This window comes from Truncatella angustata (assembly GCF_020726525.1).
Source record: "Truncatella angustata strain MPI-SDFR-AT-0073 chromosome Unknown BKA67scaffold_1, whole genome shotgun sequence".
NCBI classification, from domain to species: Eukaryota; Fungi; Ascomycota; class Sordariomycetes; order Amphisphaeriales; family Sporocadaceae; genus Truncatella; species Truncatella angustata.
The window spans coordinates 7,413,942-7,441,882 of record NW_025763381.1 but is presented as its reverse complement, the minus strand read 5'-3'; the positions used below and the strand labels follow the sequence as shown (position 1 = coordinate 7,441,882).

Sequence of the window (27,941 nt, the reverse complement as noted above, 5' to 3'; positions counted from 1 at the left end):
ATGTACCTGGCTTGATCTTCCTGGGCTCCTTTGAACCACGGACTTGTACTTTCGGCAATGAATAGAATGACTGTATCTTTCGCGTAGTCCCACCAAGCAATGATATTCCTGCTGCTGCTGCAACTGTGATGGTGAATCATTCTGAACCATGGAGGTGGGGCAAACGTCACTGCCCAATTGCGGTGGAAAAGTTGCCATACTCGCCTGCTAAGTTAGTCACCTACTGTACAGTAGCCAAGATTTATACAGTCCCTGAGGACATTTGAGGCAATCATCATTCCAGCCGTCTGGCGCACCTACTCTCACTGTCTTGTGCTTCCTTACACCAAGCCTCAAGACCCTATTTATTCTTTTCTTGGTTATACACCCCGTGGCTCGTGTGCCTATTGCTTTTCCCCCAGGCATCTGAGCTAGCTTTCATCATACATTGGTACAAAGGCCTGAGGTGCTATCCAGTTGACTCCTTCGCTGCAGCTTGAGCAGCTTACTCCTTACCTTCTAAACCTCGGCCAACCAACTATACACGATGCCTGTCGTCAGTCCAGAGAAACTCGCAGGCCTCCAGTCAAAGTCTGACGATGTCAGAAATGTACCCCGTTCCCATCCTTTGAAACGTAGTTACCACAGCTGATTGTCATCAGATATGTATTTTGGCGCACGTCGACCATGGCAAGACTTCGTTGACAGATGCACTGATTGCCACAAATGGCATTATTTCTCCCAAGTTGGCCGGGAAAATCCGGTACCTTGATTCAAGGCCAGACGAACAGCTCAGGGGTATCACCATGGAGTCCTCGGCCATTTCACTATACTTCTCTATGCTCAGAAGATCATCGCCGGATGCCGCACCGGTACCTAAGGAGTACCTCATCAACCTGATAGATTCGCCTGGTCACATTGACTTTAGCAGTGAAGTATCAACGGCCTCGAGATTGTGCGATGGAGCTATTGTGCTGGTGGATGCCGTTGAGGGCGTTTGCAGTCAGACTGTCACAGTTCTCCGACAGAGCTGGGAAGAAAAGCTCAAACCCCTGCTGGTCATCAACAAGATGGATCGGCTGGTGACAGAGCTGAAAATGACGCCAGGCGAAGCCTATCTTCATCTCAGCAAGTTGCTGGAACAGGTCAATGCTGTTCTGGGAAGCTTTTTCCAGGGCGAGCGAATGGAAGAGGATTTGAACTGGCGCGAGCAGATAGATAAGCGGGTAGCTGCTACCGCCGCTAAAGAGGCTGAACTGGCAAATCAAGTTAGTGAGACTGACGAGCTGGAGTTTCAAGAGAGGGATGATGAGGAGATCTACTTTGCGCCGGAGAAGAATAATGTCATCTTCAGTAGTGCCATCGATGGCTGGGCATTCACAGTCCGCCAATTTGCCAGCTTGTACGAGAAGAAGCTTGGTATCAAAAGGAATATCATGGAGAAAGTCTTGTGGGGCGACTTCTATCTTGATCCGAAGACAAAGAAGGTCCTCGGCCGCAAACACTTGAAGGGCCGAAACCTCAAGCCGATGTTTGTTCAGCTCGTCCTCGAGCAAGTCTGGGCAGTCTATGCAGCGACTACTGGTGGAGATAATGGAAAGGGGTGAGTATACTTGGCCGATACTGTGAGACGAGTTGTACTGACTTCAGCAGGGATCCCGCAATGTTGGAAAAAATCACGAAATCATTGAATATTGCTATTGCTCCTCACGTCGCCCGTTCAAGGGACCCTCGCCTGCTTCAGAGCACCGTGTTCGCATCGTGGCTACCATTGTCGACGGCTCTGTTAGTGTCTGTAATAGAGTCTTTGCCATCTCCGGCGGTAGCACAGGCTGAGCGGCTGCCCGAGCTGCTGGAGGACTCACCCGGCTCTGATCACATCGATGCTGTTGTCAAGGACGCCATGATTCAATTCAAGACATCAAAATCAGATCCCGTGGTTGCTTATGTCAGCAAAATGGTGTCAATACCTGAGAGTGAACTGCCGCAAAACAAACGAAAGACTGGTCAGCTTAGCCCTGAAGAGGCGCGCGAGCTGGCAAGAAAGAAGCGTGCAGAACTAGCACGGGCTCAACAGGCCGAAATGAACGGGGCGGCTGATCTGGCACAAGCCATCGAAGATGTGTCTTTAGACGACGTTGTGAGGGAGCCGGAAGAAAAGGAGATCGATCCAGAGCACCTTATTGGTTTCGCCCGGATGTTTTCCGGCACGCTCTCTGTTGGAGACGAACTCTATGTTCTACCGCCAAAGTTCACACCCGCAAACCCGCATGCGTCACCTGAGCCGAAAAAGGTTACAGTCACAGCGCTTTACATGATCATGGGAAGGAGTCTAGAGTCGCTCGACTCTGTACCGGCTGGCGTGGTCTTTGGCATTGGTGGCCTAGAAGGGCAAATCCTCAAGTCTGGAACACTATGCAGTCAGCTGGAGGGATCTGTCAACTTGGCCGGTGTCAACATGGCAGGCAATCCCATTGTGCGGGTGGCACTGGAGCCAGCTTGGCCTGGTGATCTGGACAAGATGATCCATGGCCTCAAGTTATTGGTGCAAAGCGATCCTTGCGCCGAGTACGAACACTTTGGCAGTGGTGAGCATGTGTTATTAACCGCTGGCGAGCTCCACTTGGAACGCTGTTTGACAGACCTGAAAGAAAGATTTGCAAGATGCGATATCCAAGCAGGTGAGCCAATTGTGCCATACAGAGAAACTACTATTCGAGCAGACGAGATGAAGCCTCCGGCAAACAAGGAGCTTGGTCGTGGCGCTGTTGTGGGTGTCACAAACTCGAAGCAAGTGAGCATTACTTTGCGCGTGCGTCCGTTGCCGAACAACGTGACGACTTTCCTGCAGAAAAATTCCGGTGCTATTAAGAAGTTATATTCCGAAAAGAATGTCAAGGACGAAGAGGCCAACGCCAACGGAGCCTCAGACCATGAAACAATTGAGACTGACGTCGACAATATACTTGAAGGCAAGACTCTGTCGCATGATGAACTTAGGGTGCAGCTTCAAGAGGCACTGGAGAGTGGTAAAGGACGTGAAGTATGGAAGGGTACCATCGACAAGATTGCTGGGTTTGGCCCTCGCAGGACGGGGCCGAATCTGTTGATCGATGCCACGAAAGACGGCTGTCTCCAGAAGATCTTTGGGGATAATAGCAACGGTAATGGTCCGGCAGTTGACGAGAAGCTTAGTGCAGCTCACTTGAGCGACAAGATCACATATGCATTTCAGATCTCAACCAACCAAGGGCCACTTTGCCATGAACCAGTGCAAGGCATTGCCGTAATTATCGAAGACGTCACCATCACACCTGTGGCGGAGGAAACGACCGCAAAAGATAGCCTTGGTAGACTTACCGGCGAAGTTATCAAAACGGTACGGGAGTCCATCCGCCACGGCTTCCTAGACTGGTCGCCCCGTCTTATGCTCGCCATGTATTCTTGCGAGATTCAAGCAAGCAGTAAGTCTTGCCCTCTTCATCTCAATAAGGTCCTGCACACATACTGACAATCTCCTAGCTGAAGTTTTAGGCCGTGTTTACGATGTGCTGACACGTCGTCGTGGTCGCGTAATCGCAGAGGCTATGAATGAAGGAACTCCATTTTTCACGATCTCTTCGGTCCTGCCCGTCGCGGAATCTTTCGGATTCGCAGACGAAATGCGTAAGCGCACATCAGGTGCGGCCCAGCCGCAATTGATCTTCACAGGTTATGATATTTTGGACATAGACCCTTTTTGGCAACCTTTCACTGAGGATGACCTGGAAGATCTTGGTGAGCTAGCAGACAAAGAGAACGTTGCCAAGCGGTACATGGATGGAGTGAGGAGAAAAAAGGGATTGCTCGTGGAAGGAAGAGCAGAGCGCAGCGAGGGAAGTAAACAAAAAACATTGAAGAGGTAGAGTAAATAGATGTACTTCACGAGAGGTGAATGAGAAGAAAATGAACAAAACGAAATCGACCGGTAGCTTTCGAGCTCCAATGTTTGCAACTTTAGTAGTTTTGTGATTACCGGGTCTCAGGACAATATGCACTGGACCACTTGAGATGCTCCATCAAAATCGATTATTCGGAACTGCCCATATAAATTTGTCCTCTTGGGTGAACTTCAAATCTTCGTGTGCTGCTCACGTGCAGTCTCTGCATGCTCCGTCCCTACTTGCGATCAGTGAACAGTTTCTTGTATTGGCGCAGGACTTATGTCATGGACACATGGCATCCTGCTTACGGTAGATCTCGGCGCAACGTTGACATTTAGTCCAGGGCAGCCGCACATCAATAGAATAACCCAGTAAGAAGCATCCATCACGCCGTATAGGAAACGTGGATGGTCATGCGCAGGAGAGATAGAGAAAACAACACTATCTCTTAGCTTTTGAAAGATCACCGACTTGTGAACAGTGTAGGCCACGCACGAATTTCGACTTCGAGCCATTCACGATTATTCAACAAAAAGTAATACAACACTCTGCTGAAGTCCATTCCCGTCGCTGTGTGCGGACATCATGTTCAGTGTCAACCGGAATTACCGTCCGGGAAACCGCCGAGGTATGCCAGCTTTCGTATACATGGTTGTGACAACTTTCCTGTTAGCCGCTTTCTAAACATAGTGGTGGGCATTCTTGACGAGTTGCCTAAACACTTGAAGTGGTCTTTGAGTCTTCGGAATACAAGTAACCATTTCTGAGATCGACGTTTAATAGCACGGCTGGAATTTTGAAGCACTGGATTCTACGCTACAAACTAGGCGTGACACTTGTTCGTCTATTACTTCGAACCGTCGCATTAGTCTTCACGCGTACCAACTTTTTCACATATTATCAGATTCTTGTGTACATTGTTTTGGGTCTTGATCTATAACGTACACTTTCATCCTTTGAGGAAATACCTCGGCACCTGGCGGGAGACCTCTACACGTCTGCCATACATTCTGGCGAAATATAGGGGAACGGCAACTTTCCGCAGCGGAGAGTTCCATAACAAGTACGGGCACCTTGTACGAATTGCACCAGATATCTTCAAACTCCTCAACACAGATATGCACGGCGATGCACTGTTGCTGCCCGTGACCTCCTGCCGATTTGAATGGTCTGCGGCTTGCTTTATCCGGGTGCGAAGCTTTGTGCCCTCACTTAGAATGCGTTACGGAAAGGTCTTCATGCGCAATATTCCCACACCACGCACAGCCACGGCGTCTACATCTAGGTAAGTCAGACTGGATATGATAGTGGGCCTTTTATCCCCCACTTATTCACCGTATAGGACACTGTTTGGATGCCATCCGTCAGACTATTTAATGCTACGGTATTACAACTTTGAGCCTGACTAGATTTAGGGAGGAGCTTGAACACAACCACATCGACTCTGACTAAACATACACCTGTCGTTTATTTACCTTCACGACTTTTCGACGTCATGATAACGACGGCATGAGAGTTATGCGAAACAAGACTCGTCTCTAGTCGATCCTAGAAAGCATGAAAAATAGCACAGGCATGGAAGGCTGCGCGACATCATAAAAACCACACCAAGAATGAATAAGGGGATCAAATAGAGGGTAGATTAGAATCAGACGAATCGAATTGGTACCCCTCGATCAACTAATGTCATAGATATTTTGATTGGGCACATATGTTCATAGTCAAGTTGTTCCGAATAATCAGGTATCGGTAAGGTTACGGTAGGAATGGTTTTACGAAGAGCCAAGGCTCAATTCATGGAACATGAACAGCTTACATAGCCAGAATTTATTTTCGCTGACTATATATCTACCGATAAATAGGCAAGGCTCCTTAGATCTTGAGTTTAATATTCTGGGCGGGGCAGGTGTGAAAGTCCTCGAAATGAAGGGCCGGTGATGATTGGACTTGGTTCTAATAATCCATAGATAGTTAAGAAGTTCTGCATCCAAGAAAGAGTTTATATCTGTCTATATCCCGGAGAAGGCGGCATGATAGAGTGGAAAAACGTTAGCAGATGGTCAATTTTAGCGCCAGAGCACCGCACCTGGGACTTCTCCTAGACAATATGGCCCTTCTCAGCCTATCGAGGGCAGAGCAGGCGGGATGCTGAATTTTCTAAGAGCTATGGTCGCATGTGCTAAAATCTCTTGTAGGCCAGTATATGAACCAACCGGATTGAAACCCCATCTTATCATCCATCTATACTTTCGTAGTTTTCACAGAATCCATAGACAAGCAACGAGACAGGTCTGATTACATGGTGCTATGAGAGCCGGCTGAGTACCCAGTTGAGCAATTGGGGCCCTGTTGTCGTGCCTGAACTTTGTGGAAATATTCTCATATTGTAGCTGTGAACGTCCTGCTCAATGTGAGGTTATCCTGTGATAACCGAAGGCCCTCAGATCGAAAGCCACCAGAGTAGTCTAAATTAACCATTGATTTTAGCTGTGGTTGAGTTTTGTACTATGTTTCCCGTCGTTTGATGGAGCGCACAGCTTTTGAGCGTTACGTTCAACCGACATCCGCTTCGAGCTCGCATACCATATAGAACCCTTTCACTTAATTGTAACTCGCGATCATCACAACACCAGAGATTTTGTCCTAAGTCTAGTCTGAGACTCTAGATACGGCCCCTTAGGATCTCGCGAGTTAAGAGATGATCAAAACATGGCGTGCTTGCTATCGGAGCCAGAAGCAACCGGCAGAGGACAAGATAGGTTGACAACATATGTAGCAGCGACCAAGCGTGATTTGAAACACGGGCTTCCAGATTTCAGCCTTGTTTTGCCTGCATATGACTTATCTGGAAACGGTCTAAGCAAATGTGATCTATTTAACAGGCCACTTCACCAAGGTACCACGACAGTTCCGAGTTCGGGTTGCGGGCGGATGCATTTGTATTACCGCTTCAGCTCAAGCCCATGGTGAATGCCTGAATGCCTCTATGATCCAGAGGTTGTGTTCGCAGGTACTTTCGACGCCCGGAGCGCTGGCGTGGATGTGTAGTGCTTTCAAAGATAGCTTCCCAGAGCGGTGGCTGTGGCGCCTTGGGTACTGAGAGAAAACAACTTTCTAGAGACCATGGATGGCCTTGCTAGCTGACCCGTTCTCCGAAATTGAAAACGCGTCGTGGCAAGCCATATTTCTTTTCCTTTCATCCCAAAGGCCATCGAGTATCCGGTGAACAACTCTTCCGGCTCACAGGACAACATACGTGTTTGGCCACACCGCCATGAGTGACACCATGCAATTATACCTATGCAATGCGCCCCCTACCCGACGCGGCCTGCCTCTGAGAAATGGAGTTTTTTTTTTGGTTTTAAGGTTGCCACGTCGGAAATTAGCATATATTACTACCCCTTTGACGCCGTAAGGCCTCCATGCAAAACATGTATCGAAGAAGAAACATAGAGTTTAGGCAAAGGCCTGACATCATCCAAGGGCAAACCCCCCACCAGATTTTGACGGAGTGACAGGGTTTGCGCGAATCGAAAGGGGCCAAAAACTCAATGACCCAATCCGAGGGCTTAGTGATGCTTTTTTATGATTTCTTACCAATAAAAGAAGGATTGGGCATTCCTTTTGTAAGAGATAAGTCGCCTTGCGAAATCACCAAGGGGGGGGCTCCGGAAGCTAACAGCAACATACGCGCCAATCGGCGGCCGCACCATGGCCCAAGTGGGAATCGGTTGGATGGTATCTTCGGTAATTGGCATGTTGACGGGTGTTGACCGACTCCAATGACCGGTCTATAGACTTCGGGTAGCAACGCCGACACCGGTGCGGCCGAGAGGTGTAAATAAGGTGGATAAAGATTGCGGCGTTTGGCTTTCGTTTCGAAAATCATTCCTGCAGGCCATTGAAACCCCCACCATCTCATACATACTGCTCAAAGACTTCTGCATCGCCATGCCACCCGCCACGTCATCGCAGCCTCCCATCCTCATCGAGCAGCCGCTTCTGAATAGTATACCACCGGAGCTGGCAGCCCGCTTCGATCCTACCTTTTTGGAGTACTGGAACAAGTACAATGTTGGACGTCTAGTCACGCACCAGGTGCCCATTGAGGAATACCGGCGAGATCCACAGAAATACACCATTGCGTACGGGCGAGAGATTGTGGATACTGGCGATTTGATCATCACCGAGGAGAAGTGCCCTGTGGATGGCGGAGAGATCACGGTCCGGATCTTTCAACCCTGCCTGACGGGCCCGGAACAGGATCCCAGACCCGTGTATATCAACTATCACGGTGGAGGCTGGGTTTTTGGCGGATTAGCGAACGACAATGACTTCTGTAAAAGGTTAGCTCTTGAAGTGGGATGCGTTGTGTTTGACATCGATTACCGGCTTGCGCCAGAATTCAAGTTCCCCATTCCGCTTGACGACTGCTGGGTAGCTCTGAACTGGGTAGGTCACCTCCTTTATGATTCTTGGGAGTTGGCACTAACAAGGTGAAACCTAGATTCGTAACGAGAAGTCAAAGCAGTTCAATTTGGACCTGCAAAATATGGCGGTGGGAGGATCATCAGCCGGTGCCCATCTCGCTGCAATCGTGGCCCACATGTGTCGCAACGAAGCCATCCCTCTCGCCTTCCAACTGCTTGGCGTCCCGGTCTGCGACCTGCATGTCTTCACACCTGAAGGAGAGTTGAAGGAAGATTGCCCGTATAACTCGCAGCGCGAGATGTACTACACACAGCCGCTGCCCGTGGAGCGGCTGCAGTTTTTCCACAGACATTTTCTTGGCAATCCAAGGCCAGCTGAACTCGAGAACGTGAGTCGGGACCTTTTTCAGTGACATGTCTCTCCCTCTCTCCCTCTCTCTCTCGTGCAGTCCGACCATAGACATATAAGCTGCTGACGGACAGGACAGAGCTGGAAGGTCTCACCAATACGATCGCCAGATTTCACCGGCTTAGCCCCTGCCTTGATACTCGTGGCCGAGATGGACCCATTAAGGGACGAAGGCAAGGCCTACGGAAAGAAGATGAATGATGCTGGGTCCAGGGCCGAAGTGATCCAGGTCCAGGGAGTACCGCACAGCTTCATGCAGATGGACGCGATTTTAGAGGGAGCCAAGCTTTACAATAGAGAGTCCATTCGGGCTTTACGTCAAGCCTTCCATTTGGACTGAGATTGTACTAGCAGAGGGCTTTCTTTTCTCTTTTCTCTTTTCTTTTCTTCTTCCACGTCCACAGAGAACTCAACCTCAACCAGCACATACGCCCCAGTGCAAAGCCATCGGGTATAGCAATCACTACAAGTATGCTTCGCAGCAGGATCGTAATGTTCAGTGGTTAGGGCTACTACAAACCAGCGAGTAATCATGCCTTGCCCCTCTCGTTTATGTACTCATAGAACAACTAGAAAATAGAAACACGATTCGCGAGATAGGTACAGAGCAATTTAGAACCACCTAGAACATTAGCTTCACCTGGCTCAGCCCAGAAATACACAAGGAAGACTGAGACCTGCACCGCATATTTAGGCGAGTTGACTCAACGTGCGGCAACCAACACACAAGACAAGTCTCTCATTTCACTCAATAATTCCTACATCGCCGGTTGCCGCCGCCGTACATCTACCAATATTGGGATGAATACGGCTTGACTACAACCGAAAAAAAGGCACAATTATTGTATAGTTTATATTGGGCAGACGTGGACTTTAGTGCTAACCATGGGGCGGCCGAACAGGTGAGCGCGAAAGGCGAGGAGGGGCACCACAGGTACTAAGTCGGCTGGCCAGACATCCATCCGGTGCATTTCGTATTTCAGATTGCGAGCAGGTTGTCCCCTGCCGATACGTGTGGAGATCCAGCTTCATTTTTATGGACGATAAAAGCTTGAAAGTGTCGGGGCGGTGAAATGTGATACCGATTTGCCAATCTCCGGGGATAGACTATGTACGCCAAGACGGAATCTTCCGAGGCTGGATCACTACGTCATGCTGTGAAATCATCATGGAAGTTTGGAGGGGTATCTTTTCAGCTGGTCAAGATAGTGACCGATTGCTAGTGCCATTGCTGACAAGCCATCTATATGGGATTTTGATATATAATCCAGCGCCTTTTTCTTGTTCTTGGAGTCACAAATAGACTGCCAAAATCCTGGCGTTCTAACCATCTCCAAATCTTACAGAGCTGCCCCGTTTGTTTCACTCCTGTGAAACCTCAAAGTCACGATGGCCAATGCTGGCGTTCCGCTGATATACCCGGAGGACCGAAGAACTTCCAGTCCTATTCCTGAACGCCTAAAGATGCTAAAGTAATGCTGTATCAAGTCCAAGTACTGCTGGGCGTCGCTGATGGGCCCCTTCCTGAACGCCAATAGTCATGCAGAATGAGTTGGAGAAAAATGCAGAAAATGCTATTGAAAGTTGCTGGTACAATCAGATCCGAGCCGGCACAAATCCTGTGTACTAAGCAGGGTGATAATGCCGAGAATGAGTCTGGGTCGTGGGAATGGGTGTTGGCCGTCCACCACTAATGGTCGGTAAAAACTCCGGGACAATTCCTGTTCGCACATTGCGGCGGCCAAGTGATTGATAATGCATTTGGGCCGAGCCCAAGTGGTATTCGGAGAGAGGAACCGATGGTGGGGGGTAGTTGAGAGTGTTAACCGGCCTCACCGGCTTGTAGGGGCTGTTGCGCTGCTGCAGGTAAACCAGAGGGGAATTGTTGCTGGGTGTATGTGTCGCGAAAGGCTCCAGCGGTGATGAAGCAAATACAGCCAAGCTTCCTGGGCTGTGGCGTTTTGTGGGGGTTCCGAAGTGAGAAGGCGCAGCGTATGATGGTGTCTGGGGTCCACAGGTGGCCAATGTAGGCGCCTGCGATGCCCATGTCGTTGCATGTGGATAGACAGTCGACATGGCACGCATGCCCTGACTTAGAGGAGGCAACGAGACTGGGCCTTGGGAGTAGGCTGAAGTGGACTGGTAAGCAACCGGAGTTACTATTTGGCTTGTGTCTAATGTGAGGTGGGGGACTGAGAGCCGGTCAGATTCTGGTACACCACTGAATGATCCAGTTGTAGGGACGCCTGCAGCTGGTGGTGGCCTGGTCGTGCGCTTGGGGGCCGGTTCTGAGCGCTCTGAGCTCTCCAGGCTTCGCTTCCTCCCGTTCATGGGATATGCGAGACTCGGCTTGGCTGCTAATGGAGACAATGCTGGTGTTTGCTGGTACGAACTGGGCCAATTCGGTTTTGAGTTATATACTGCAGCATTAGGCGAGTAGGCTGCCAACGAAGCTGGGCTTGGCTGCATGCTGGACGGCAAAATATTCGTCGGGGACGGCAGAGGAGAGCCGAAACCGTGGTGTGTGGGCGACGACAAGTTCAATGGCATTACTTGTGCGCGTTGTCTTCGAACGGCAGCGGCCATCTCTGCAGCCTTCTCCCTGGCGTCGGCCTCTTCGCAGTACTCGTGAAAGCAGGCCAGCTTCTTGATCCAGTCTTCCCACTGTTCCTTGGACACAAGCAGACCATACCGCATATTACTGAGAAATTCGACCTCCATGACATGAATCTCCTTAACGGCAATGCCTGAAACCTCGGCCCATGTCTTGTTCGTGTAGGTATTATCGTCCAAGACTAGCAACGGGTTAGCATAGTATCCTTTTCGGCAGTTGGCTGACATGGCTTACACTTATTCCCTAGCATCAAGGCCACGGTGAGGAGCCTGTATTCACTGCCTGGACTTCCGTTCACCTTGGCGTTTCTGCTCTTGAGCCTATAAACAAAGAGCAATGCTAAGAGAATGACATTCTGGGTAACTTGTGTCGTCGTGAGAATGCTGTTCACCCATTTCTTGTAGGCAATACCGGGTCTCGTATAAGAAGAAAGAGGAGGGATTGGCGAGGTAGAAGGGCGAGTCTTGATTTGCTCCGCCGCTTGGATTGTCTCCATGTTCTCAAACCAGAAGAAGCAAGTCATCTATTAGAATTGTAAGTCAGCAACTGGCAAGTAGGGCAAGGTCGGGGATACCACTCACCAAGGAAGCAAAATCGTCCAGATTGCCACCATTGGGTGCTATGCAACTGGGCAGCTTCAGACTGTGCATGACCATGGCCGAGTCTCTCCTTGACACTCCCTCGAAATTCGAACGCACTGATGTCGCTGTTGACGAAGGGGTAGAGGGCCGGGTGGTATTTCGAGAGTTGTCAATCAAGGGAAGAGAATTGACCGATGTGTGATTCGAGGCATATTGTGACTGTTGTGGTTGTGCCAAATAGTCGGGCTGGTGCTGTTGCCCAAAGTTTTGTTGTTGCGGTTGGTTTCTGGTAATTTGGCCAGCTGTAGCATCGCAAAGGTTGGGAGCAATTCGACTCAGTTGAGTCAAAGCAGCCGGCTGTCTTGCCATGGTCACATGGCTGTTGTATGTCGATGAGAGGGCCGAGTTATGAGGGTGGTACGCAGTACTCATATTCGCTTCGGATGGTGGCGTTGGAAGACCGCCGTTGCGCAAGGCAGCTTTGTTTGCCAGGGAAGGATGTTGTAGTTGCTTCAGGTCAAGGGAATATAGCTGCCGCTGCTGTTGGGGCCCTATCGAGACTGCCGGGGAGGGAAAATGTGGAAATAATGTCGGCCGGACGTTGGAGGCAACGGTTGAAGACATGAGGATCGTGTGGAAGATACGAGGCTAGTGGATAACAAGGCAATGAACCACAGCCGAAGGGAAACCCGGGAAGCCTCGTGGGTCAAGATTAGGATAAGAAACTGATTATTGTAAGAGGGTCGGATTGTAGTGATGCGAGGGAAATGTAACGTGAAGCGCTCTCTGAGGTATCTGAGCCATTCGTTCTTTCGATCCGGGGCGATTCACCATCAAGCCGGCAGGCTGGCTTTGTGATGCGGCAGTAGAGAAGTATGCCGAATTCGGTATTGTTGAACAATCACAATCACCTATGAGCCATCTCGTATTAGACAAAACTCCCTCACGATGGTGATTGAGTACGATAATCGCTTCGCTGGTGGGGGTGTAGTTGCTCGGCAGAGCAGAGATACGGTATGATGGATGCCCGGGACAAGACTAATGTCTACCAGACAGGTGATCAAAGCAGAATCAAAGGGACAATATAGACGTCGGCGTCCTTCCAAAGTTCCTGGAGTTTCTGCGAGCTACAAACGGGCTGAAGACGGAGACGCAATTGGAACTTGGGCGCCTTCCGAATGATATACAATCAAATCAAATCAACCAATCGTTAAGTTACGTATTGTTCTAGGTAGCGGCCGGATCGAGACTGGTGTTGACCCTGTCGGACGAAGTAGCGACGCGGGCTTGGCCTAGAGGGGTTTGGATTGGCTGCTCCAGTTGGTGCGTGCAGGTCAAAGACTCACTGAGGTCGCAAAACGAAAAAAAGAAAAAGAAAAGCGGGTAGACAGGAGGGGTGTGGACACGAATTAGGGGAGGCGTTGTGGCAGTGGACATTGAATAAGTAGCAGGGTGGCCGACAAGCATCTTTTCATTCCGCTACCAGCAGTTGCCAGAGGTACTTGCTCACAAACGGTGCGTTTGGCAATGGCACGCACCCTGTCTGAACCACCTGAACCGTGACATGCCACGAGCAAGAAAATGAGGACGAGGCCAGGGGGCGAAATTAAAGAAGAGTCTGGTGTCCAAATCAATTCCCTTTCCTCCCTCTGTGCTCTGCCCGCTGCCCACAAGCCAGCAAGCCAGCCGTACGGTACCTAACCTACCCTATGTAACTTAACCTAACCTAACCTAACCTTCAGGCATTGAGAAACGGAGTCCAAACAGAAAGGTACGTACATGCATGCATGCATGCGTACGGTAGACTGGCTGAGGCTGGTTGGCTTTCTCATTCCTTTTGCTTTACGCTTCCGCCCGCCGCTGTAACAAAACGACGCCAGGAAGCAACATACAGTTCCAAGTACCCTACCAGGGAGGGGAGGGAGGAGACTGCATGACTGATGATAGGTCGCTTTGGTGCAAGCAAAGTCAGACTCTTGCTTGCAAATGGGTCGTATGGATCTCTGGCTTGGCTTTGCTTCCAGTGGTACCGTGGCTAGCCATGGCCCTGGGCTGGTGCGCTAGTTAAAGTCAGGCTACGGACTTATCCATGGGCAGATAGGCGTTGTGTTGAGGACGGACTCCAAGTCAGGGACTCTCATGACAAGGGTTTCTTGCCATCGTCAGACCTTCAACAAGTCTACCGTATCATAGTTTGGGAAACAGGTGAAAACTTGAATTCTCCTGGCAGACAGGCGGGTCTTGGGGAAGTCCCTGCCGTGAATGGTTAATTGGCGTGAGGCTACCCCCCTCTTTCGCTGTTCGCCATTTGCAGTAGACCCGCCCTGGAGGAAAAAAAGACTCATCGTTGACGTTTCGCAGCTGGTTGCTTTCCTTGCGTTACGAATGGTTGATCTTAGTACCAGACTTTTCTTTCATGAAGCTTGCAACACTTCGTTCCAACACGTTCCTTGTCACACCCAATCAGGAGCCCCAGAAGAAATCATGTACCCGGGGCTTGGACTTCTAAGCAAAGTTGCAGACCAGACCCAGCCCGCTGCAGTTGATTGATTACATTACATGGGATAGTGCTCGTTACCTCCTGAGGCAATTGCCGCCTTCAGGACCGGCTTTACGCAACACATATCGACTATGATTAAGCAGCAATACCAGATATGCCAGGTTTCAATTGGTCTAAAGTGTGTGTGCCCTATTTATGTATGTGTGTATGTGTATGTATGTGTGTGTGGTGTGTGTGTGTGTGTGTGTGTGTGTGTGCGTGTGCGTGTATGTTTGCGTGTGTGTGTGTGTGTGTATGTGTATGCGTGTGTGTGAGCGTTCGTGTTGCATCTGCACTGTATGCAATAGTGTTCAGGATTACGTGGTAACTCCGACCGGGCTCATCAGGATCGTCCTCCGGCAGCCAGATTCCAGCTCATGCTTTGTGGCTGGCTTATTTGGTCGCTGCACGTTCAAGGATATTGTACCTAGTAACCTAGCAATTCGCCGGGCAGTGTTTCCGCAAGCACCAAGCCAGCACTGAGAATTTAAATAGTCGCTAGACGGTCATAGCCTAGACGAAAGTTGAGGCACGCGCGCAGTCATTGTCCCACCACCAGGCTGTGGGACGGCACTGCTCGGGTCGAAGCAGATACCTGGGAGGCTTGAGGCATAATACGTTTGAAACTGGTCTGTCCGGATGGAATGATACAATCATGTCTTCCAGGCTTTCCTCCTTGCTTCCCGTTCATGGAATGCAAGCGTGAAAAATGGTACCGTGTTTCCAATGAAGTGCAATGCCGACCGGCCAGGATATCTCACACGTATAAGACATGTCGGGGCTATGCGAATAATTCGCATGTTGCAGTGTCGAGCAGAGTGATCACGATAGCCTGACCATGACACAAATATTGTGCAGAATGCCACTGGCGAGGATGGGGAAGAAATTCGGACATGCAATTCTCGCAACTCTCGGGAGTTACTCGATTGCGCCCACTCGATAATCCATTCATGGTTCATACTCAGATCATGCTTCGATAATGATGAGGCAAGAAACGAACTTCAAGGTTCTGTTAAGCGACCCGTCTCTGTACATAGTACACAGTAATATCAGCGTCAGGTAGGATATGTGGATTCAAATGCGAAGCTGACATGCTTCGCTACTTTCACGGTTCATTCGTCAACGAGTTCTCAAATGAACGACTGCATACAGTCTTGTTCACTGTACGATGTATCAGATCGTGTCAAGCAAGGGCAGTTAAATGTCAAGCCGACAGGGAGGCGGCAGAGATAGACTCAGGATTTAGTTGACCAGGGCACACGACGAAGTTATGAGGAGTGCCTAGCAGGGTTGCTATCTCCTACAAGGTCACCTGGTCCGCCAATTAACGCGAACGAATATTTTAGTCTATGAAGCATTTCAATAAACGCAGATTATCGGACAGGGCAAGGCGCTGAGCACATGGACCTCCCAGGTTGAGACATTACTGTGGAGCGCCTCCTGGAGTCCTGCATACGCTGCCACAGCGGCGAGTGTGCAAGCACGCGGCGATTCTAATATGCGGTGCAGCGCTTTGCCTAGGTTGCAGCATGTATCATGATGGGATGACTAGCTAGATGGACATCACACCTGGAACCAAAACGCCTAAAGCCGTCAACAGTGGGACATTCCGCGCCGGGTTGGCGGGGAAGCGTGCCAACCTATCGCATCGTGTCCTTGAACGCTATCCGGGGAGGAAGAAAAAAAATCATACGCAGCGTGACTGTTGAGGTTCGGCCATGCTATTAGACTTTATGTCGGGGTGGATAAGAGAGATGCGAAGTGCTCAAATCCCGCATGAAAATCCTTTCCGACATGACCGCTGATCGCCGAGTTATCCTCCTCGATACCGTGCATGACGGTGTGCTTCTATAGACTTGGGTAAAGTTATTATATCGCATCAAACATCGTTCCTACCATTTGGTGCAATCCCGTCAGACCATACGTGGGTCTGTAAACATTGCATGGGCAGCTTTGATGATCATATTGCCATGGCAAAATGATGGAGCGGAACTCTTACTGTCCAATAAGTACTGTAAAATATGACCAGATGTGGAATTTCAACATGTGAGATCCAGCAATAACACTCCAAGCACTGGCTTTTGAGACGGGTTCAGCATAGTACAAGTACCAAAGTATGACGGAGTCTAGGCGTCTAGCCTGATTCATTCACGACAAAGGCGTTTGGGGGGTGGGACAGAAGACAGCCGCGACACACCAATTGAAGCGTTCCGTGATGTGTTACAGTGATAAATGACTGAAGGTGCCGTGCCATGAATGATTAGAAGTCATGGTTGGCCATGGTGTCAACACTGCAACCATTGCATACCCACTACAATCCAGCCTGAACCAAGAAAGTGCAAAACGCTGGATGGTGCCAACCAGAACAAGCTTGAGCCGTTTGCGAACTGGACATGGAGTGCGCATTTCGTCATGTGACCCGTTTTGATAACGCCCATAGGCATACACAGGCAATAGCGGGATTGTGTCCATACCAAACTCGTCTTGCCTTGTAGAAGAGTCCAGTGCACCTACAGTATCTGATACATTTGGACCGGCTTTTTTACTCATAGAAACAAGGCTAATGAACATGCCGCGTATCGGAACAAGAGACATGTTCACTACGGGGTCGTCATGTATTTTGAAGGAATTCTGCCGCATATGCAATCCTAAGTGGGATCACCGAAGTCTGATCATGTTGTCGATTGCAGCACAGGGAACTTGCCTCGCCCTGGTCCGAAGACACCGCACAGGCTTTGTTAATGTCTTCAATCTTGGGCTGGGACCCTAGCAGCTATGCAACCTTGTAGATTACTCTTACACCAGGCTTGGAGTTGTGAGACCGTTCATGGTCGTAGTGTACGCAGCTGATGCTGTACAGGTGGGTGAACACTAGGTTCCATATAGCTCGCGGCATCGCTATGCTTGAGATTGCAGAAGTAGTGCTTCCGGAGATGACACCCGTGGGTAAACGATTTCATTTCTGGCACGTAGGTAGGGAGTCAAATGACATATTGACTCTAATCAGCAACATAAAGAAATGGTGATGTGTCAAAACTAGGGGGGACGACCGTATGGGCTACTGTTTAATACGTGTACCATAATCTAGCCAATCCTTGCCATCCATGCTTCTGACATGGGAGGATCGAGTTCTGATACTATCTTGGGATTTGATACGCGCACCCCTTTCTCTTTGAGATCCTTCTGGCCGTTACTCAAAACTAGACGGGGTACTATTATGGCGGACTAAAGAAGACATGTCGAACCAGAGTTCTCGATAATAATAATTGCTTTTCTAAAATCACGTTCTTAAAGTTCAAAATGTTGAAGGTTGCCTAGGGAAGTTTTCCCACATCTCAGTATCATCTCCGAGCGAATGTGCCAAGGCGGTGTTTTTACGAGGGGGTCCACGACCTGGCTGAGGGCGGGGGAAGAGTACCCGTACCTAATAATCATCTCCACCTTTATGCAAGCACTCAAGCTGCGCTTCATCAGGAAAAGCATCAGCGACGTGACAAAGAAGAGATGACCATCGGAACAATGGCGCATTTCGTTTCTCCCGGTCGTAGTCTCACCACCGGATTGTACCCACTTATTCCTTCCGGCTTGATAGCGCCTCAGGTTTGGGTTTGATTGGTGCAGTCGTGCTGGCTAGGTCTGATTATCACGCTGGGAGCTGCAACCTAGACGCGGCGGGGCATATTGTCGTCAGTTTACTTCACCACCAGCCTCCTTATGTCGATCAATTCATTGGGTTATTACAAAGTGCAACGCTTGCCCTAATATTAGCCCATCGAAGTATCACTTTCATCTCTGCGAATCGGTTAGCAATTACCGCTCTCCTTTGCGCGTCCAGCGCGTATCATGCCGTCAGCAAGGTCGAACGATCCGGCTGAGAATGTCTCGGCATCACGATTCCTGCTGGTCCGCTCCACGAATTCGAGTTTGTGGTTTGTTTCGACCGGAGTTAACCTTGCAACAATCCGTCTGAAAATTACATGACTTGCTGGCTCTCACACCTAAGCAAAGCGCCTCCTATGCGAAACTGCATAACTTGACGTGGCACTAGACTCTACTAGAGCTGCTCTGATGTTGCCCATTCATTCGCACTTTTATCACCTGCGCAAACGTACGGTGTACTTCGTCGCGCTAGATTCCCTGCAAGTAGGCCCCCTTCTCCCAGGCGGCCGACTGTCAAGACGCCCGATCACGACAGCAGGGCATGGTTACATTAGTCAATCCTCTGTCTTTGTCAACGCCAGATGACTTCACTGATCATGGCATTCTCAAATTACATGATTTGGCCCCTCGCAGCGGTGGTGCATTATGTATTGATTAATCTGAAAAGAGATGGCGTCTAATCCAAGGACGAGCAAGTATTTGACGTACAGGTTGTGGTTTAATGTTCTAGGGCTGCTTGCCACCAACTATTAGATGTGCCTCTATATATCCGCCCTATTAGCTTACTAAAAGCTAACAAATAAACCGAGTGAGCACGTCTAATGAGATAGGTCATTCCTACATCCTGTGGAGGACGTAATGCTTGCAATCGGGCGTCTCATACTGAAGGCACACAATTTGGCTTGTTAAAAGACCTGACTTCTCGTACCACGGACGAATCTAAGTCAAAACCATCCAAGTATTCGACAATACCACCACGCGCAGGACGAAGAGAGAAAAAAAAACTTTTAAACTCCCCCAGACGCAGATAAGTTTATCTTCCCCTTAAAGACTCTGGTTTTGGCTTGCCCAAAATCATATGATAAGTTTAGAAATCAGTACAAAATTTGAGTAATATTACGGCGCTTAATAGCTACATATGATAATATCTTTGATTTCCCCGAAAGTTGTTATTGTGTTGTTCTGTTGTACAGGTCACGAAAGAGTATTATAAAACGATGTGTCCGGTTTTCTTCGTCTTGCGCGTGGCACTAACTATAAATGCTTTCACGGTCAAACTTAAGCATACGATTACAAGTAAAAGGAAAATGGAAAATGTCTTCAAATAGAAAAATCACATAAATACATCAAATTTGAACTGAACCTGATATCTCAAACTTATATTTTGGTTGCATGGTGGTATGAGAAGGGTTCGTGAAAAGCGTGTCCTTCGATAGGGAGCTAGAGAAGTGTGCATTCTCCTACTTATAGCTCCTGACGGGCAATTGCCACAGCGCATGCGGCGCCTTGACGACCAGTGCGAGAAATTGTCATTATAGTCATTAAAATATATGAACCAGATTTCAGGAAAATTAGCGATTCAACCGTGGTTTATATTTATCACACCGGGTCTAATATCTTGGCCATACTTCAACTCAGGATGCTCGCAGGAATTGCACCAGCTCGGCCATTTCACTTGTACATCATCGCAAAATCGGCTTGAGGATTATGATCCCGTCAGTTGATGTTAATAATTATGGATAGAATTATGACCTTTTATTCAATTACACTTAAGTGCACTCCGTATATAGTATAGTAAAAGGTCCGCTTTATTCATTCTTTGTGTATTCAATCCTGAAGGATCTGTTCAAATCCCCGTATCATGTCTCATATTAACCTCTATACATGAGCTTCAGTTACTAGAGTCATCGTCTGCACTTAACTGTGATCTTCATGGATTTCTGAACCAGTCATCCGGAGTTGACGGGTGTCACTAGTAGACTACTCTTAGAGGTTTAGGCGGTGGACTGGCTGCGACTTTGTCTCTCTATACACACTCCCTCTAATCCTGCTAGACCGGACCGGGCGAATTCTGAATCCAGTTTCGTATCGTTAGTAGGACTGCACTGTGCCTCCTCGGTCCAAGATGATGCCCAGACCTCCATCCCTCCTCTAGTCCATACCAACGGAGTCGCTAAATATTCCAACTTTCTGAAATACGTACGTACAAATCCATGTTTGTTACTGTATTGGGGAAAACCGACCCCGCCAAATCTCCGTTCTTTGCACGCACTGTTTCGTATGCAGAGCTTCAACGTGCGCCGCCCAATGTGCCAACAGGTCAAGCTACCACTCCACTTCTCCGTTTCATGTGGATACGGAATTACCTCCGCCAATCTGGTGGTCAATCAGCCTGTGTATTGGCTGTCATCGTCTAATTTTCCAATCGGCACGGCAAATGAGATTTATTAGTATGTGTCGGCTGGTCTGGCCCCCTTAATCCACGAAGGTCAGCTCCTCATGGATGCACATGAGTCGAGTAATTATCACAAGTTTTAACTCTTTCCTTTCTCGTACGGCACGCTCCGTTCGTTCCGGATGCACCGCCAATCTTGAGAAACATACATCACAGCCGACGTATACGAGAGGGCAGTTCAGTCCCCATTGAACACGATAACCATAACCATGTATGCACCGGTTTGCCTCGGTGGGAAAGCCATGCATTCGATCATTAGAGACGTTTTCCGATAATAGCTTATGGTGGTATCACGGAGCGGTGTCATCACTCGTGCTGCATTGCTCAGTCTGGTAATGCATCCTAACCATCTTGGTCATTGCTTGAGTATTCCTCGATCAGGCACTGTCCACGAGTCTTTTCGGTCGCATGCTTCTTTAGCCGAGGCCTTCCCCAACCTGCGCGTCACGCCTACTTATCCTGGACCCAAAGGGCGTCAAGCTTTGGTCGTGATCTATGCCAGATTTCAGCTTTTTCTCATATTGTCACGCAATCGGTCATTTGACATGCTTGTTGAAATGGTTACTGTGTTCATGCCATGCTCCCTAGGATTGATCAGAGTCTACGTAGTTCTTGATGGGCTATCAGATGTCTGGTACCCTCGCCAGTTGGGTAAAAGAAACATTGCCCGCTTTGATCCTTGAATGTAACTGCATTATGGTCCTACGTCGCTGGTGGAGGCTTGCTTTTCGATATGCAAGTCGCCAGGAACACTACACTCAGTGTGTTAAGTTTCGTTCTGTGCATTATTGAAGCCGTCGAGGGCCCATCTGGACCATTATACTATTGGACCCAACAACACTGTACCACTTAGCGATATGTCAGTCAATTCATAGTTCCCGAAGGTCTGTCAGTTGCAGGGTTGTTTCATATGGGTATAAGGCTTTCTTTCAATCAACCAACCACATGTTAATAAACTTTCGCACAGCCAATGGGCATATAGCATATTCCAACATTGTTTCACTGTCTGCTACGTGCTTCTGCTACACAACCATCATTACGTACTGTTCAAGCTGATTACAGAAAGACATGCATGCATAACGTTTCTCCGTTCCGTCTCGGTCTTGAATCTCTCGTGCAGTGCAAGTCTGACCGAGCTTATGTACCTTATGAGCCCTCCATCCCCACTGCCGGGAACTCATCGGCAAAAGCCTCGACGATAAATAAAAGTATAGCACAAGGAACCCACAGTATTCTGGGTCCTCCTCATATCTTTTCTCCATATAATATTGGATAAGAAGCAAATTTTCAACAACAAAAGAAGCACCTTGGCGCAGTGGAAGCGCGCCGGGCTCATACTCCTACATGAGGCGACCCGGAGGACACTTGATCGAAACGAGTAGGTGCTAATTTCATTTTTGGCTTTTGTTCACATTTTTCTGATTTCTTTTTTCGATTTATTGTGCCGTGTTTTGTAACGTGTCAAGACATAGTCAGTCACCAATCCTAAGCCTGTGCATCCGCGACGCAATGTTAGTCTTTAGACACGTGCGCCAACTCAAGATTAGTGACTGTAGTTATCGTACGATTCAATTGAATGGGTGGTTTTCTCTTTTCGGTCGTGTCTTGAATTGGTTCTGCATATATACACCTGGACGCTGTTCAAATTTTACGACACTTACACAGATCCGGCTTTTGGTTTACTCTAAAGCGTCGTCCAGCAGTTCCAGTGCAACGTGGAGCCTAGTGTCATCTCAATATAAGGGCCACAGCTTCCAATCAGAGCAGTGTCGTAGGCTGTTGTACGAAATTGCCCTAGGTTAGGTTATTGCGCAACACGAAGATCTTCCGAGCGGAATAGATATATAACAGGTCATATTCTTCAATCAAACTCCTAACACTTATCAATGCCACCAGCCACCATACTTAGTCCACCAATACCTTCCCAGCGAAAGTACTGCTCATTGTCCGTTTGACCCATATTCTGCTGCTCTCACAACACAGATAGAGAAATCTGAAGTATGCCTCGATTTGGGTTGCAGTTACAATAGAGAAGTTGGTAAATATTCCACGACAAAAATGAGAGCATATTTGTGCAAGTAATACCTTATGTTTGTGAACATGCAAATATGTCATTAGTTATATATAACCTGTATAACAACTTGTTAGAGATTTACCCGAAATACAACGATCATGGCACGAACGAACCTCTCCGACGAACCATCCAAGATATCTGAGTATACTTTGATGTGCTATCAGGATTGTTGAAGTTTAAAAAAATTGGTTTCTTTTCTTCAATATCTCATGATGTCGACTTTGTACGACATTTGGACTGGCAGGATAAAATTAGCTTCCAAGAAGTATTTTGAAACTTTTAAAATCTTCTCGGCGCTCACGTTAGACATATGAAACTGGACCCCCGGGTTCAAACATGCCGCCCGTGATATGCTCCGAGTACTGTGATCAATGTTAGCCATGTCGACTAACCTAGGCCAGTAGGTTTTCTTCGATGCAAAGTCCTTCGTTGACGGGCCATGATGAATGGTAAGACTGAAGATTTTTCTATGACCGAGTTGCCTAGACATCGATCAACGACCGAACACACTTTGACTAACCCGTAAGTAATTAATGATGGGAACGATTGGTAGAAATTTTGTAATATCCGCCTCATCAACTATAAACCCCTAAAATCGATATATATCCAAGGTTATAAATACAGTCAAGTGGTCACATCCAAGTGTGGATATTAAATCTTATCTAAGTTAAACCCAAAGATGGCAACCCATGTCCGAATATGTCTGACCATATAAAACTACGTATAGAAACTAATATCCGAAGATGTAGTCACTTATGTTGCGTGAACCCGTGTTAGAAGGATCCATGGTCCAGCTAACGATGGCATTCTCAATACTTAAGCTTGGGACTGAACACTATCTAGGTGCGTAATATATGTGCCCTTACCTTTCTACAACTTAGCAACATCAAGAGCGGTAACGAAATCCAGTCGGTACCGGGTTTCAATGTGAAGATTATTGGAAGGATATTTACTGATGTTCTAACGATGCACGGGGATTTTAAGTCAAGTAACGCGGACCAATTACCCACGCAAAAGTTGTGTGCTTGACCTTCAACACGGTGACATGTCGCTTGGTCATGATACAGAATTCAATTGCTGGTGCGATTCGAGCCACTGCAGCCTCAAACCAGGCGTTCAGGGTTGTGGTCTTGCGGAGACGACCATTTTCGGATTTCTAGATATCAATGGAAGTCCTCATATAAGCTTTGTCAGTCAAGGTGACAGCGACATAGTCTCGGCTTCGCAGATCATACTGCAGCCGTATCAGAAGGGCCATTTGTACGGACTCCACTGTGCTTTAAGCCCCTGTTCGTTTTGAGTTTGCGGTTGTTTGTCCCACTATGATTTAGGTCGAGCTACATATGTAGTATTCGCTGAGCTGTTAATCCCCACAACTGTTATTGACATCGCGACATGGGGTTGCAGGCGACCATGTTCATTCGATCTTCGAAACACCTTCTGGAATACACTGCCTTTCTGGAATCCATTGTTCAAACCTGACCTAGGCGAATTTGAAAAGCTGGTATTTATAAGTGTGGCCGCTTTCTGTCACCCGCCAATATTTTATATTGCTTCATCTAATCTGTGATCTGTTGAACCTGTCATCTCAACTACATTCGTCCATATTTCCTAGCCCTTCTTGGCATTCTGTTTAAACCATAATATAGAAGTTGAAGACCCGGCGTCTCACAAACCATCATCCATTTCAAGCATCATACCTCAAAATGCAATACTCTCAGCTCTTTTTCACCACTTTTTTTGCTGCCACCGTTGTAGTGACAGGCGCGCGTAAGTGGTCATGCCTTGGATCAGAGCTCAAAAAAGAGCAATGCACTGATAGGAATATAGTCAGCATCCAGCCTCGTCAATCTTCCGTCGCTTGTAATATCGCGCGGTTGCAAATCGTCAAAGCTATCAGCGACACCAAAAAGGCAGTCGCAGACATACAGGATCCGGCTGTGCAAGACGCGGCTACTGCAGGTATCCAGCAAGCTCAGAGTGGTGTCGCCCAAGTAGCACAATCAATATTTACAGGTGCAGCCACTTCGGCAGCCGGACGCGATGGTGTTGAAGCGGGTTTGAATGCAACGAGTACTGCTCTTGCAGGAGGTGACACGTGAGTTCTCGTCAAGTCTATGCATACGTGGTAATACCCGCTGACATGTATGCAGAACCGACACAGCTGTTGCAAATGCACAAACTTCTCTAGAAGATGCGATAACTGCCGGTCAAGATGTGCTTGCCAACTGTTAGCGGTATTCCGTCAATCCCTTAACACATCAAGCTCAAAGCAGTTTATTCAAGTTTGATCGTTTAGCGGGCGTGCTTAATCTACGTTATACCCCCAATATAGAGAATATACAGGAATCTCCCAATACTAATGTTCATACTAAGTGGTGAATTGTGATACTAAATTTGCATAATCGATCATGGGAATCTCATTGCCCCCTGATGACTTGCCATAATCTGTATCGTGGAATGGCTGGGAAGGCCTTCGCAGGAGATTGCTATTGCAAATTGCCAATTACTCAGGCGACCGAGCTGTCACCCCCAGCTGTTGGTCTAGGTTCTCATTGGTTAGAGCCATGAAGGAATCTCAGTGACAATTATATTATGTGCTCTTGGAATTAAGATAAGAATTGATGTACGAGCTTCACAATCAATTGAGTTGAATGCGGACTGGATGCTACCCCTATTACTTTTGACAATCCTTATCTGGGCCTACAAACTCAAGCATACCATCACAATGACATGTTCAATGTCAACAATTAAATTGAAGCAAAAACTATGACTGCAATGCCTACTTTTTAAACGAATAAGCGGATTTAGTGTACGGTTTTGGCATGGCCCATCCGCTGAAATCGATGGTTTATTTTTATATTTTTTTTGTTCACCTTTTGTGTATACGAAATCTAGTCACTTTTCGCGAGGCATTCAGTTGGCGTTCAAAGTCGCGCGAACTCCGATGTAGTCTCATTGGGCTGCCTTGCATGATCGCTTCTGTCCTAGAATCAGGTGACACGAAGAGCAGGTGCTACGCCATTCTTGGCCATAGGCATCCTAATCAGATGCCAAGCTGCCGTTTCAACCGAGGGGGCTCCAAAAACGACATTGCTTTCGACGCTGAAGTCGTCACATAAACAAAAGCGTATGACACTCGAGATACACTCTATACTACGTGAATTACTGCTATCGAAAACATCCTGATAATATCTCTTTCAAGACGCAACTCGAGGTGGGATACGCGTACGGGGCATAACTACCAAACACGAAATATATATCCGGTAGTCGCAAACGGGAGGTCTCGCCAATGTCGGGCCAACAAGCCAGGTTCTTGCGCGATGATATTGAACCTCCAGCGTACGATACACTATCCATCGCACCGCCTGCCGGCGATTTTGAGAACGCACATGGAAATGGGAGTACGTACAGCAGCAGGCACGACGCAGCTTCTGAAAAAAAGTCGCTCAAAGACAAATGGCTGCAAATGAAGGAGGAAGAGAAGCGGCGTAAGGAAGAGCGTGTTCGGCATGTCACCAAAGCGGAGGCTGATCGTATCACCGGACTGGATAGGCTTAGGGAGCGGCAGAAGGAGGAGGCGAAGAAGAGCGGTACAAAGGGACTTCTGAACTTGTCAATCTTTTGTTGAAATCACCAACGCAATCAATTCGACACTTTGATTGGTGGGACGAACGGCTTTTACTGATACCACAAGGCCCGGAGTATACGTCGTACGTTGGATGAAGATGATCCTTACCAAGGTTGCACTGCAAGGTCAGAGATGAGTATGGTTTAGGATCTACATAGAGAATTGAACGCTGGTTAGTGAATTTAAATCGAAACAGTTCTAGACCCTCGCTGTGTAAGAAGGCCAATCTTATTCAGGCTGGGGAACGAAACTACTTAAAGCGCCAACATTTCTTGTGTCATTTCGAAGCCGAGGGGATAAACCGCGCAAATTGATTTAGCTGTACCATACGGCATTTGCGGGACCAGATGCTAGCCCAAGATGCGCAACAGCCGCGGCTGTCGTCACGTCGCCGCTTGCATCGATCTTCCATACCTCGAGAAAATTTGAGCCACTGTCCGTAATTGCGAAATAGTCTTCACTGAATGGAGCTGGCGAAACGGCGTTCGCAGATCCACCACTGTTTGTGGTCGGAAGGAGGAACAACTGCTCCGTGATGGCTCCCGAATCGCTATCGAGCGCGAAAGCTGAAACATAGCCGGGCACACCAACAGTTCGAGATCGTGTCGCAGCGATCAGATACTTAGGTGACAGAGCGCTACCGTTACTGCTCGGAATAGACAACAGCACCTCATCCGCCCAGTAGGAAGATGAATTTGTGTATCCTGTGAAATAATCAGCTAATGTATCATTACAAGGATACCGCATTCATCATACCTGCAGGAAGTAGGGAGTAGGTTTTGTTGGTGAAGGTCAATTCGCCCGAGTCAGAATCGCGCTCATAAGCGGCGATGGAGTTTCCAGCCTCGTAGACAACATACACCCACTTGCCGTTAGGGTGTGCAGTTAGGTGGCGCGGATCAGAATCGTCAGCAGCCTTTAGGTATTGAACCTCTGTCACGGTCCCTGTCTCATTGTCATAGGCATGTACCCAAACAGCGTTGCCCATGTCATCAGCTGAATACAGGAAGTCGTTATCGTGGCTTATTGACGTGCCATGAACACCGCCAGCACTATCGTAAGTAACGTTGGCAAAAGCGGTCTCCAAGGTGCCGGACTCATCAACCGAGATAGCCAGGCTTGAGCAGCCACCGCCATAAGGAGTACCAAAAACAGTATAAGGAGGCGCAGTGGAAACTGCGATGAAGTTGGCGTTGGAGCCTGCGTCTTCGTTAGTTGTGTACGCCCCCGCTCTCTCACAAGAATAACTTACAGTCCGAAGACAGACTGACGTTGCTCTGGTATGTCAAGCCCAGATCGTCAGTGATAGAATAGCTCTGGAATGCACCAGTTGTTCCAACATAAACGTTCTGCTTTCGAGCCTAGGACTGGCATCAGCAAGCACGAAGACCCAATATCCAGATGAAATCTTACGTCTAGCGAGACCCACTTGGCACCTGAAGTCGCACTGGTCGTGATGTTGTTTACAAGTGTGAGTGTCGAGGCTGCATCGTCGAATTCAACGCCTACGATGGTTGAACCCGAGAAGAACCCAGCGAAGAGATGATGCGTGTCAGCCAGCGCAGGCACAGCACCGGCTGCGAGCAATGTAACGGAGCGCATAGTTGATAATTACTGAAGTTCCTGATGTTGAAATATATTCAAAC

At 48.2% G+C, this 27,941-nt stretch overlaps 8 protein-coding genes and 1 non-coding gene across 9 annotated transcripts; 6 read left to right on the top strand and 3 right to left on the bottom strand.

The window, feature by feature from the left end:
• The first annotated feature begins 224 nt into the window (after window positions 1-224).
• Window positions 225-3,939, top strand: BKA67DRAFT_550384 (elongation factor Tu GTP binding domain-containing protein). The gene is made up of 4 exons (XM_046101654.1): window positions 225-589; window positions 642-1,582; window positions 1,633-3,443; window positions 3,502-3,939. Exons 1-4 carry the CDS (start codon window positions 527-529, stop codon window positions 3,882-3,884), a joined length of 3,198 nt encoding a protein of 1,065 aa, XP_045965302.1. The 5' UTR covers window positions 225-526; the 3' UTR covers window positions 3,885-3,939.
• A 3,914-nt stretch (window positions 3,940-7,853) lies between these two features.
• On the top strand, window positions 7,854-9,081 carry BKA67DRAFT_531238 (putative esterase; the record flags this gene model as incomplete). Its single annotated transcript, XM_046099357.1, has 3 exons — window positions 7,854-8,354; window positions 8,410-8,721; window positions 8,821-9,081. 3 exons carry the CDS (start codon window positions 7,854-7,856, stop codon window positions 9,079-9,081), a joined length of 1,074 nt encoding a protein of 357 aa, XP_045965301.1.
• Window positions 9,082-10,367: 1,286 nt separating this feature from the next.
• On the bottom strand, window positions 10,368-12,560 carry BKA67DRAFT_531237 (uncharacterized protein; the record flags this gene model as incomplete). The annotated part of the gene is made up of 3 exons (XM_046099356.1): window positions 10,368-11,536; window positions 11,590-11,878; window positions 11,937-12,560. The coding sequence occupies 3 exons, from the start codon at window positions 12,558-12,560 to the stop codon at window positions 10,368-10,370; spliced, it is 2,082 nt and encodes a 693-aa protein (XP_045965300.1).
• Window positions 12,561-13,517: 957 nt separating this feature from the next.
• On the top strand, window positions 13,518-14,129 carry BKA67DRAFT_531236 (uncharacterized protein; the record flags this gene model as incomplete). Its single annotated transcript, XM_046099355.1, has 4 exons — window positions 13,518-13,629; window positions 13,679-13,707; window positions 13,884-13,991; window positions 14,034-14,129. The coding sequence occupies 4 exons, from the start codon at window positions 13,518-13,520 to the stop codon at window positions 14,127-14,129; spliced, it is 345 nt and encodes a 114-aa protein (XP_045965299.1).
• Window positions 14,130-17,742: 3,613 nt separating this feature from the next.
• Window positions 17,743-18,163, bottom strand: BKA67DRAFT_550365 (uncharacterized protein). The gene has a single exon (XM_046101653.1). It carries the CDS (start codon window positions 18,001-18,003, stop codon window positions 17,764-17,766), a length of 240 nt encoding a protein of 79 aa, XP_045965298.1. The 5' UTR covers window positions 18,004-18,163; the 3' UTR covers window positions 17,743-17,763.
• Window positions 18,164-21,891: 3,728 nt separating this feature from the next.
• BKA67DRAFT_t27 lies at window positions 21,892-21,978 on the top strand. Its single transcript has one exon. It is a non-coding gene; the product is annotated as a tRNA-Met (tRNA).
• A 2,073-nt stretch (window positions 21,979-24,051) lies between these two features.
• Window positions 24,052-24,899, top strand: BKA67DRAFT_668109 (uncharacterized protein; the record flags this gene model as incomplete). Its single annotated transcript, XM_046108630.1, has 3 exons — window positions 24,052-24,434; window positions 24,495-24,762; window positions 24,818-24,899. Exons 1-3 carry the CDS (start codon window positions 24,371-24,373, stop codon window positions 24,897-24,899), a joined length of 414 nt encoding a protein of 137 aa, XP_045965297.1. The 5' UTR covers window positions 24,052-24,370.
• An 824-nt stretch (window positions 24,900-25,723) lies between these two features.
• Window positions 25,724-26,529, top strand: BKA67DRAFT_550359 (uncharacterized protein). The gene has a single exon (XM_046101652.1). It carries the CDS (start codon window positions 25,957-25,959, stop codon window positions 26,293-26,295), a length of 339 nt encoding a protein of 112 aa, XP_045965296.1. The 5' UTR covers window positions 25,724-25,956; the 3' UTR covers window positions 26,296-26,529.
• Window positions 26,530-26,610: 81 nt separating this feature from the next.
• Window positions 26,611-27,897, bottom strand: BKA67DRAFT_654299 (Lactonase, 7-bladed beta-propeller-domain-containing protein; the record flags this gene model as incomplete). The annotated part of the gene is made up of 4 exons (XM_046106536.1): window positions 26,611-26,999; window positions 27,052-27,495; window positions 27,548-27,656; window positions 27,709-27,897. 4 exons carry the CDS (start codon window positions 27,895-27,897, stop codon window positions 26,611-26,613), a joined length of 1,131 nt encoding a protein of 376 aa, XP_045965295.1.
• Between the last annotated feature and the right edge of the window lie 44 nt (window positions 27,898-27,941).

Coding starts and splice junctions, on each gene's coding strand:
- BKA67DRAFT_550384 (XM_046101654.1), top strand. CDS start 527: ATGCCTGTCGTCAGTCCAGAGAAACTCGCAGGCCTCCAGTCAAAGTCT. Junction 590..641: donor AGTCTGACGATGTCAGAAAT/GTACCCCGTTCC, acceptor GATTGTCATCAG/ATATGTATTTTGGCGCACGT. Junction 3,444..3,501: donor TTGCGAGATTCAAGCAAGCA/GTAAGTCTTGCC, acceptor ACAATCTCCTAG/CTGAAGTTTTAGGCCGTGTT.
- BKA67DRAFT_550365 (XM_046101653.1), bottom strand. CDS start 18,003: ATGCGCCATTGTTCCGATGGTCATCTCTTCTTTGTCACGTCGCTGATG.
- BKA67DRAFT_550359 (XM_046101652.1), top strand. CDS start 25,957: ATGTCGGGCCAACAAGCCAGGTTCTTGCGCGATGATATTGAACCTCCA.